General features: G+C 40.7%; 1 protein-coding gene across 2 annotated transcripts in view; it reads right to left on the minus strand.

Annotated features, from left to right (window-relative positions):
• Nucleotides 1–12,068, minus strand: part of LOC135109093 (putative neural-cadherin 2) — a 100,644-nt gene that overhangs the window by 33,982 nt on the left and 54,594 nt on the right. For both annotated transcript variants that reach the window (XM_064020157.1, XM_064020155.1), the window contains exons 2-4: nucleotides 3,787–3,907; nucleotides 3,195–3,310; nucleotides 771–935 (exon numbers count right to left, since the gene is read on the minus strand). In XM_064020157.1, coding sequence (XP_063876227.1) covers nucleotides 771–935; nucleotides 3,195–3,310; nucleotides 3,787–3,907 — 402 coding nt within the window. The remainder of the gene's footprint in view (nucleotides 1–770; nucleotides 936–3,194; nucleotides 3,311–3,786; nucleotides 3,908–12,068) is intronic.

The following is a 12,068-nucleotide window of genomic DNA, read 5'->3' on the forward strand; positions in this document are numbered from 1 at the left end:
TCCTTATCCCTTCCCCACTCCATCAATCGGCTAATTCTCCCACCACCCACAGGGGATCGAACTCGCACCACCCTCTCTCTGGTACTGACGTGGCTGAGTGTTTTATTAAGGGCCGTTTGGGCGTCATGTATTTGTCTTTTTTCTTACCATTGATCGAAGGCCAAGAGATTCACTCATTACTAAATAAGCATCTCTGAGGAGAGCCTGAACCTGACACGTAAACGAGCTGTTATAGTTGGAAGTTTAAGTTTTTACAATTTCATCCTTCATAAAATACTCCTGCTTTGGTTTGTTTCCTTGCCGGTGTACCATTCATTACTAAATATGTCGCGCAGGATTGCCAATGCTGTGTGAGTGAAAGACGGAGTGGTTGTTAAGAGAGGAGGGTGTTGCCATACTAAAGTTGACCGCTGAAGAAGCAGAATCTGTCGTGGAGGAAGGAAAAGTACATTCCATCGTAGAAGTACAATATAAGTGTAGTAAGTAGAGTAATAAGAGCTGATAGCGAACTGTATTATGACTCATTTATAAATAAAAACTATGTACGTAAGTTATTAAGGAATACATTACGATGAAGGACAACTTTAAAACCATGGAATTTTTCTGTTATCACGTGTTTTATAGCACTGACGAATTAGTCAAATAAACTAAATACAACAAAATACAAAATGAGAAACTGATACTTAATTCGAGGAAAAAATATTGCTTCTGGATAATAAATAAATACTTTCTTTTGGTGCGTAAGTCAGACCATGATGTTGAGTCTTTACCTTTAGTATGACCTTGGGCAGATGTCTGTTGTCCTCCTCGGTGATTTGGGTCTCGTGCAGCGCCCTGAGGAACACAGGCGCGTGGTCGTTCTGGTCGTCCACATTCACCATGACCCGTGCCTCGCCCCTCGCTTCGCCCGCAAGCGCCTCCACCACCAGCTCGTACTGAATACATGGGAAGCAAGACGTATGGCAGTGAATATTGACCATTCCATGAAATTTTGCCAATATTGTATGCCTCCTCAAGCTGAAAGACTAAGCTTCATGCATATCAAGAGGCGCAAGTGGCGGGTACATGCTATGGGGAAATTTAATTTTGATTTTCAGAAATTTTCGCGGCTAATGAGCTTGTGCTTGATTACTGGTTCACTATTCTCAACACACATTCGCTGCCTCGTCCGGTCCATCACTGCTGTGAGATCGTCACATGACCCCGTTGTTCCGTCGCCATGTAGTCAGTCCGTCACTGTTGAGTGCCGCACCAGAAACGTTGTAAGACAATCATTTCATTCCGACACACTGAATACATTGCCAGTAAGTTCCTGTTAAATCACTATACTCCATACTTTTTTGTTTAAATGATATTACACAACAGCTATTAACGCAAGTAATGTTCTTAGGGTCCGTATACAGGAGAGAGAGAGAGAGAGAGAGAGGAGAGGAGAGAGAGAGAGGAGAGAGAGAGAGGAGGAGAGAGAGGAGAGAGAGAGAGAGAGAGAGAGAGAGAGAGAGAGAGATAGAGAGAGAGAGAGAGAGAGAGAGAGGAGAGGAGAGAGAGAGAGAGAGAGAGAGAGTGAGAGAGAGAGGAGAGAGAGAGAGAGAGAGAGAGAGAGAGAGAGAGATATTGCCAGTAACCTCAAAAGCCAGTTTCATCCACAACTTTAATTTTAGAGAATGTAGCAAAAAAAAAAAAAAAAAAAATCCACTTCAAATGTCATGCGTAAGTCAACAGGACACTTTTCAAAGGCAATAAAATCAGTGAACTGAGTATCTCTTTTGGGGCCTCAAGGACGTCCCTCCTTTCCTTCCTGAGTGAGACAAGAGCGGAAAGGAACAGTAGGGAGGCTTCGGGGGAACCAACAGCCTTGTTATTCCAAATACCCGCAGCCCTGCTGACGTGTGGATGTGGGGAGGGTGTGGAAATTATCCAAATTGAGGAAGCGAGAGGCAACTAGACCCATGCAGTGTTCCGGCTTCCCTTCCTCACTTGGCAGTGTTTGTGTTGTGCTGGTAAAGATGAGTGGCTTCACGATCCAGAGAGAAGTGCTAAATGCTCACTATCATACAGTTTTTTTTTCTCTCTTTTACTTTCCATACACTTCAATTATAATGTAAGCGCAAGAATTTCTGATGCTAGTGAATTTCTACTGCCGTGTTTTATTCATAAATTTCTGAGTGTTTTCCTTCACTCCCCCTCTATAGTGATGTTCAGTAAGTGTTGGAAATATATAGGATATCTAAAACTCCTCTCAGTTAATGTCTCTCCTCCGTGCATTTAGTAGCACGGTACTTGGACTCTCCCCATCGTAGTCCAGCAGCACCAACAAAAAATAATAATGTATCTCGTACCAAGACCCACGCAGCCTCATTACGCTTCTACGCGACTTAGCAAAGTGGCCTCGTCCTATACCCACTCCCTTCTGCGTGTATGGCAGGTCGGAATGCTGAGCAATTATAGCCAACAGGGGTGCGGTGGCAGCAGCTCGGCGTATTGAGCTTAGCGCGTATACTCAGCCAGAGGGGAGGGAGACACGCCGGGAGATCAAGTTGGTAACCTCCTCCCGCCTCTGTAAGGATTAACACGACTTTGTTCTTCCTCTTGGAATTCGCTGCACTTTCAGCAAAATGCTACATCAACATGTTCACGTGTGCTTCTAGAATCATATTCATTTTCATTTGAGTGTATGTGTGAATGCTAATGGGACACATTTTAAGCTTTTAATATCTGAATTTTCATACATGTAACTCCTTCCCCGAAACAACCGGTATGCTTTGTTTAACAACTATCGCACCAAAACGTCAGCCTGCCACAGGTACCAATATATAAAATCTTGAAATAATTTGTTTACACTGGGTAGCTTCCTTCTTCGTGCAAGAAAAGTAAATTGAAAAGAGTATATTCTGATTATGATTCTGAATATATGATGCGCAGGGCACCAGAGTTGGTGCATAACACGCATATTCGAGTTGGCTGGTGGTGGGGGAGCCGGAAGTGCAAGGGTGGGGAGTGAATCAAGTATCTCTTGGTATTGAGATGTTGTGATAAATGGTGTAGTTGTTTGGTGAACAAGTCTATTGTGCCGCTGTCTAAAATTAGGTGAGAAGAATACATGTTCTTCCTTTCTTCCTTTAATGTTTATGATGCCGGTCTTAATTTAGTGCCGTGAGTAAAATACAATTTAACCTCATTCATGTAAGACTCACCTGTTGCTGAATCTCGTAATCAAGGGGCCGCAGGAGCGAAAGACTGCCCGAGGAGGGGTCCAAGTGAAAGAGGCCCTCCTCATTACCTTCACTGATCCTGTACTGTAACGTTTCACCTGAGAGAGAGAGAGAGAGAGAGAGAGAGAGAGAGAGAGAGAGAGAGAGAGAGAGAGAGGAGAGAGAGAGAGGAGAGAGAGAGAGAGAGAGGGAGAGAGAGAGAGAGAGAGAGGAGGATGAGAGAGGAGAGAGAGAGAGAGAGAGAGAGAGAGAGAGAGAGAGAGAGAGAGAGAGAGAGAGAGAGAGGATGAGGAGAGAGAGAGAGAGAGAGAGAGAGAGAGAGAGAGTCAAACTCAGTTGCTGAACATATGACTGAGTCACTTTCTTATCGTAAAACATGAAACACTTAGGCATGATATTCAAGCTTCAGCAGGAATATTATTAAAGGAACTGTGAGAATAAAAGTTGGATATATAAAAGATTGGATAAAAGTAGAAGGGAATGAAGAATGTACGACCTGCATTAAAATATGTTTCCAAACAAGTATTCTGTGTTTCTAGCAACCTACCTCTTGACAGGTCGTCGGAAAACTTACCTGTGGCCCGCACCCTGGCAGACAGCCGCAGCAGGTGGTCAGCGCGGGTGTTCTCAGGAACCGTCACCTCATACTCCGGTTGCCTCGAATTCCACCGGGTCGCTGCCCACCAGCTTGGTGACTGTGAAGAAGAAAGAGCGAGGTTACTGTTGTTCCTCCATGCAAGAATACATCACTAATTATATTTACCTGACTCTATCCGAACCCAGCCAAGGAGCTTAATACAAGACATCGTGTTATTACACACACACCGGCTTAATGCACTGATATACTAAAATTAGCAGATAATATATCCAGTATAAGAAACATTCCTTATGTTCTCATATTCAAGTCTTTTATTGTGTGTCATAAGTTTTAGGTCTAGTTTTCTTTGCGATTCGAAAATATTGTCTTCAACAAAGGACATGGAAATTCAACATTACTTCAGCACTTAATCTTTCACATTCTACATACTTTGTAGGAAGACCATTTGCGGTTAATCACAATGCAATGCAATGACTGATTGATATACAAGCAAAATGGCAACATGAATAACGCACAACATAGACGCTAATTTTCTTTTCATAATGAAAGGTAAAAGGTGACAGCTTGAAAGTGACATGGCGGGAGGCTCTCCAGGTAAAGCGATTACCAGAGTAAGTCGAGGCTGGAAGCGGAAGGCGGTGTTTGTTATTCATTGAAATATATACATCATCCGCCTCCTTCATATTCATATACACGCGCCCCGGAAATGTCGCTGAGCATCACAGAGGCTGACAGAGGCACTTGTCTCGCTGCAACACGTTCATTAAGTTTAAACGATAAAGATATAATTTACCAGAATCTTCCGTGTTTTAGTCTGATATCCTTTCTTGTACATGTTCCAATTAACGAAGAAATCCCAATACCAACAATGAAGGTAATGGTAGGGATAATGATGATGACGATGATGATCATAATAATAATTATTATAATAATAATAATAATAAAAAAAAAATAAATAAATAAATAATAAATAAATAATAATAAAAATAATAAAAATATATAATGATAATAATAATAATAATAATAATAATAATAATAATAATAATAATAATAATAATAATAATGATGATGATGATGATGATACAAACACTAATACATTTGCTACTACTACTACTACTACTACTACTACTACTGTTAATATAGATAAATAGATAAATAAATAATGAATAATAAAAATAATAATAATAATAATAATAATAATAATAATAATAATAATAATAATAATTATTATTATTATTATTATTATTATTATTATTATTATTATTATTATTATTATTTTATTATTATTATCATTATTATTATTTATAAAAAAAATGATCATAATAATAATAATAATAATAATAATAATAATAATAATAATAATAATAATGATAATAATGGAGGAGGAGGTGAGAGAAACACAGGTGTTGTAATGTGAGTTTACTTCCCGACCGGTTTCGCCCAAGGCTTCTTCAGGGGAACTGAGAAAGCTCCGGTCACGACCCAAGTTATATTGGGCTAGAGAGAGCGTGCCGTGATGTTGGTGGCCACTCTGCCTGCTGATGGGCTGGTGCGTGCGCTGTCATCTACCTCTGACCCGCGGGACGCACACAGCTGCTGCCGGTGCTGCCCACACGATGTCGCCTGTCCTCTTATTTATATTTTCGTTGGTGGCGATGTACATGGACTCTAGCACTTTTCTTTTCTTTTTCTCTAGGCCACATTTGAAAACTCTTACCCCTCTCCAATTCGGCAGGTGACCTGCTATGTTAATGTGGTCCACCAGTGATCTCACATCAGCGCGGCGCTCCTTATTCCTGGTGTTCAGCTCTCATCACTGCACACTCTGCGCATAGAAAGAAGCCTATTACTATACCTCTGTTCTGTTCTGGTGTCGTGGGCACTGAGGTAATATACGTAATCGTCCTTCTTTGTTTGTTTTCTGTATACTTTGAATGACGCACAGTTTTCTGATTTCACAATTAAGACGTCTAAGAATAGCAGCTTCCCGTCCCTCTCTTCGTCCACTGTGAACTGGATTTTGTGGTGGACGTTAAGTGCAGTGATAGCCTCCCTTTTCATGGAACTCTTGGAGAGTGAGCATTATTCGCGCTTGTTAACCAAATCAGCATACCGATACGTGGATGGCGTGTTAGTGATCACCCATATGAAAGTAAATGTTACCATGCTAAAAAGAAAACTTAACAAAGGCCACCACAAAATCCAGAAGAAGAAGAAGAAGAAGAAGAAGAAGAAGAAGAAGAAGAAGAGAGAAGAAGAAGAAGAAGAAGAAGAAGAAGAAGAAGGAGGCGGAGAAGACAAGAGGAAGAAGAAGAAGAAGAAGAAGAAGAAGAAGAAGAAGAAGAAGAAGAAGAAGAAGAAGAAGAAGAAGAAGAAGAAGAAGAAGAAGAAGAAGAAGAAGAAGAAGAAGAAGATGAAGAAGATGAAGAAGAAGAAGAAGAAGAAGAAGAAGAAGAAGAAGAAGAAGAAGAAGAAGAAGAAGAAGAAGAAGAAGAAGAAGAAAAAGGAGGAGGAGGAGGAGGAGGAGGAGGAGGAGGAGGAGGAGGAGGAGGAGGAGGAGGAGGAGGAGGAGGAGGAGGAGAATAAGAAAAAAGAACAAGAAAAGAACAACAACAACAACAACAACAAACAACAACAACAACAACAATAACAACAACCACAGCAACAACAAAGGTAGAGATATTACCATTTATTGTTTTCTTTCATTAATATCATAACTTTTGTAGGAGTTTGATACAGATAAAAACTCGTCTATCGAAATTTTTTTGTAAATTCAGCAACACAAAAATACGTCCAAACACAACGACACTCACCCCAACACATCAGTACGTAATGCTGTAGTATTTTCCTTTATTTCACATGGTATATTTTGCTTAGTTATATTTCTTTTGCAATAAATGTCATGCCTTTTAACTATATGTTCTCTGACGTCCCCTTTAAGTCTCGGCATCTGATAATAATGAGGTGCTCTTTCAGTATATTTCATTATCCAGAGAGCTTTGTATCAAGATTATACGAGTATGTGGCTGATATTTTCCTGGAAATTAAATGGGGTTAACTTCAGTGCTATGAGAAACCAGAATGTTATTTTGAAATATTTTACTTGTTTTGACACGACCACCGAGACAAGTAGTGAGATGCAACCGTCATTTTCGTTGCCTAAGATTCACTATAAAACGCATCTCCACATAACGCCTTTGTCTTTCTCTGTTCCATTAAACTATTCTGAAATATTTTGAATTTTGAAGCGAACGCTGAAACAATGTGGTGGAGCTATCATTTTGTCCGCTGAAGATTAATTGACGCATCCAAAATGCTTCTCTCGTGCTCTCTGCTGCCTTGTAACTAAATAAGTTAAAAGACTTCAACACTTTTCTGAAATATCCATCGACTTTTAAAGCAAACGCCAAGACAACGAGTGTGATGCAGGTTTTAAATTCGTCGGCAAAGATCGATTAACATATCTCACGGAACTCCTTTTCCACTTCTTTGCTGTCTGGCGAGTAAAAATGCATAACACTTCTCCGAGATTTCGGTCAAGTTTTGAACAAAGCACAAAGGCAAGTGTGATGCAGCCGTCACTTCTACCCTTCATGGCCTAGTGTCTACGTCATTGAGTAAAAAACGATCGTACTATTCGGAAATATCCTAAATTTTGACACAAACACAAAAAACAATAGTGTGGTGCAGCTGTCACTTTCACCCTTTAAGACTAGTTAATGAATACTAACTACCTTCACCACTTTTGCCCTTTGTGACTAGACAAGTTCACACACAGCCAGGTGGTGCGCTGACGAGAGTGACTGATGATAACAGTCTACTAAAGTCAACCACAATATTTGACAGTGACATTATTTCACGCAATAGAAGGACTTGGCAGCTGCAGTTGATAAACAATGTTAATCAAATAATTTATAGCATTCCAAGGGGTTTTCCTTTTCTTCAACACCCTCTGCAACTCGACAGACAAATTTCGTTTCGGTCGATGAGAATAATGTATTGGCAGGATCACAAAGGCTGAGGAAGGCAATGGCGTGTCCTGACAATACCGCGTTTACTAGACTCTATCTCCTGCTCCACTTCCTTCTTAAGGAATCATATCCCTAAAAGCTACAGATAGACCCGTTCAATAAAACCTTCTCTGTGCATTCAGGGTTTCCTCTCCATATCCGCATTCGCTTCAGTACGATACATCAAACTATCCTGAACGCCCACACTTCAATTACAGTTGGCCAGTCACCGGTACACTTTTTGAATGCGGCAATATCCTCCATCCTTGAAGTATTCATGGCACTTCAGTCATTCGATTCTCATGTCACAGGTCATAATGGGAGTGCCTCAACACAAAAGTCCACCATGGCAATGGTACATGCAAAACAAAGCATTGCTGTAATAAACTGTCACTTCAAACAAATTACTACAACAATTATAAACTGCTTATGTTGCTGCATAATACGCTGCCATTACACTGCTACAATAAACAACTGCAGCGACAATAATACTATAACACCTTCACTGACAGTGAAAGCAGTAACAACAACAACAACAACAACAACAACAACAACAACAACAACAACAACAACAACATCGACAACAAAAACAGCAACGACAACAGCATCGACAACAACAACAGCAGGAACAGCAGCAGCCGCAGCAGCAGCAGCAGCAGCAGCAGCAGCAGCAGCAGCAGCAGCAGCAGCAGCAGCAGCAGCAGCAGCAACAACAACAACAACAACAACAGCAACAACAACAACAACAACAACAGCAACAACAACAACAGCAACAACAACAACAACAACAACAACAGCAACAACAACAACAGCAACAACAGCAACAACAACAACAACAACAACAACAAAAGCAGCTTTTCCTGCTTTGTTTTGTTTTTGCGCGTGCTGTTGTCGGCAGCAGTTGTGGAGTGACCACAACAACACACATTTTCACTGTTTGTGGCAGGCTCCCCGCAGCTAAGGCGCAATACAACTGTTTTGCTGAACACATTTCCCATAAATTTTGTTCCTTACTTTATTGTTTTCATCAAGCTCCTTCTCTGCAATAAGGCTTATTATATCTTGTTAATGCGATTAAGGCTGGACCAGTGTTGAAGCAGGAAATTCCTGCGTAGCTGTATGAAGGAAAATATCACGTCACTTTCAGCTTAGTATTTCGCTTAGCGTTGCACCGGCTACAGGACAGAGCATTGTAAACCCGTGTTATTTATTGGTGGCAAACTTTTATCACCCAATTTTTTTACTCTATTTATTTTATTTTATTTGTTCCACTAACAACAATGTTTTTAAGCTTATCTTTCTCATGTGTTCAAATAAAAGATTCTGTCATCACTCAGACACCATTTACTAACTCCCCTGACAGCTGCATCAGTAACTCAAAATATTCCTGCACTTTTACGTAATCCAATGAAATGTTCCCACCAACGAGCAGCCAAAACAATATCTCCCTCTAAAAACACCACGAAGACCCACATTCACGCGTGAGCAAGTCTCGGCAGACAGGGAAGACGAGATGACACAGATGCCCATGAGAGTAGAAAATGGTCCGAGTCAACAGAGCAACGAACCGAGTGCAAGTGGTCTCTTTGATGTCTCTCTGGGCACTGAGCTGACCGGCGGCTGAACGAAGAAGTGGACTGTTGTGGATTCTTACCGTCCCCGCTCGAAGCCACATTATCGGAAACGTGGTGGTAAAAGTTATTTCTTTCTCAAAAGGATACAAGTCTTCCTTCTAGGTCGCAATGAGCATGATCTTTGTGTGATTTCATGAGTGGATGATTGATAGCAGCGACAAATTATCAATCAGTCATTTAATTGGTCCCTAACTAGGCAGTATTGCTAGTTACCTTGCTGTTATATGAATTTCCCTCTCCATTTCACGGTAAAGGCTATTTGCATGTGGCATTGAAAAAGAATTACATCATCTACCCCGTTCAGGGATTGACTAGTCTCTCTTTAGGTAGCATTGTTAGTTATCTTGCTGTAAAAAAAATTCTTTCTTAAAGGGATATGAGTTCTTTCTACTTCGATGTGGCATCGAAGGAGAAAAAAAAAAAAAAAAAAAAAAAAAAAATATATATATATATATATATATATATATATATATATATATATATATATATATATATATATATATATATATATATATATATATATATATATATATATATATATATATATATATATATATATATATATATATATATATATATATATATATATATATATATATATATATATATATATATATATATATATATATAAAACACTGAATGATCAACTTACCCATGAGCTGACCAATCAATCATCTTTATTAAAGCAACATTACCAATCACGTCGTAGTAAAGATAATTTGTGTTTTGGCAGTTTAAACGAGACGCCAAAAGAATCAATCCAGTCAATCAAAAATTCTTAAAAACAATAAAAATCGTCTCTCTGGGAAATAATTCTTCCTTCCACATCTCAGAGAGAGAGAGAGAGAGAGAGAGAGAGAGAGAGAGAGAGAGAGAGAGAGAGAGAGAGAGAGAGAGAGAGAGAGAGAGAGAGAGAGAGAGAGAGAGAGAGAGAGAGAGACCTATTTGGGAATGGTGTAATTTCTCCTCTCTTCCTTCCTCCATGGTCTTTGTGGTGAAAGTCAAGATATGCTAACAAAGGAAATGCATCTTTTTGGTCCCATCTTTGAACAATGAAGAAAAAGTACGTGTTCTCTTCCACCCCTCAGCAACACGAGTAGTTTCCTTTGAGCGTTCAGTGTTTCAAAGCTTCATCGCTGCTCACATTACAATACACTACATCACCACGGACCCTTTATATAAGTAAGATGGACACTGGACAAGGACTAAACAAAGAGAAAAAAGTAAGAAAAAAAAAAGAAAAAAAACCCACTTAAGATGCCAACCTCCCAAAATTTTGCGGATGTGTGTGTGTGCTTTCCAGCATTCTAAAACCACGTGTGACACTCAGGAAGAAACATAACATAAACTAACATGTCTTAACTGGAAGGAAAATTTAAATTATGTGTTCTCTTCGTGCAAGTTCTCGTTTAATGCCCTTCAAAAATTCTATTCTTACTTTCACGCCTCATTTATGCTCCAGATCTGTTCATTATGCGAAAAAATCTCTTTTGAAAATATTATTAAGCATAAGCAAAGTTCTTTAAGCACACACGCATTGCCTCGATCCTCTTAAGCTTTTGCTAACAACGGAGGTAACGCTCTCTCTCTCTCTCTCTCTCTCTCTCTCTCTCTCTCTCTCTCTCTCTCTCTCTCTCTCTCTCTCTCTCCCTGCGTCATTCTATTTCATCTTATTTCATGACCTTTCCTCTTTTCTCCACTCTATTTTTTCTTAGGACAGACAGAAACACACAAACACACACACACACACACACACACACACACACACACACACACACACACACACACACACACACGCACGCACGCACGCACGCACGCACGCACGCACGCACGCACGCACGCACGCACGCACGCACCTACGCATACACACGCACGCACGCACGCACGCACGCACGCACGCACGCCCAAAGCTTGTGAAGTGAGACGCGCAGGCATTCATTGGCTTAATTCACGAGCTACTGACTCTGGGGAACGCGAACTCGTGCCCCCGGATGGCAGCAGAAGGAGGAGGAGGAGGGTCAAAGGTCAGATGAGGCGAGAAGTACGAAGAGAAAGTGGTTTTAAGAGAGAAGGGAAGGAATGCAGGAAAGCGAAAACAGCAGTGAGGAGGAGGAGGAGGAGGAGGAGGAGGAGGAGGAGGAGGAGGAGGAGGAGGAGGAGGAGGAGGAGGGCAAAAAGTGTGGAGATTCAGCAGAAGGAGGGGGGGACGACGTTAAGGAGGAAAAGCAGAAGAAAAGAATGTAAGACAGCAGGACCGAGTGTGGAGGACGAAGAAAATGGGAGGAGACGGAGGAAAAGGCAGGCGGAGAAAGGGTACCGGGGAGCGTGACTTGGGGAGAAAGAAGGAAGGAAAGGAGCAAAAAGGGAGGAACCTCAGTGGGAAAAGGTTAGGAAATGCTGCGTAGAGGTGAAGAAGGAGGTGCAGAAGGGAAAGAATGAAATGTGGGGCGAGGGAGAGGAAAAAATAAAAAGTGGGAAAGAAGGTGCCTGGAGGAGGAGAAAGAAATGAACGGAGGAAAAATGACAGCATCTCTGGACGGAGGAAGGTGGAAAGTGGGAAGAGGAGGTGCAAAAAAAGAGGAAAGTTGGAGAAGGATGTGCAAAAAACAGAATA

Source organism: Scylla paramamosain, chromosome 18 (assembly GCF_035594125.1).
Source record: "Scylla paramamosain isolate STU-SP2022 chromosome 18, ASM3559412v1, whole genome shotgun sequence".
In the NCBI taxonomy this organism is placed as follows: domain Eukaryota; kingdom Metazoa; phylum Arthropoda; class Malacostraca; order Decapoda; family Portunidae; genus Scylla; species Scylla paramamosain.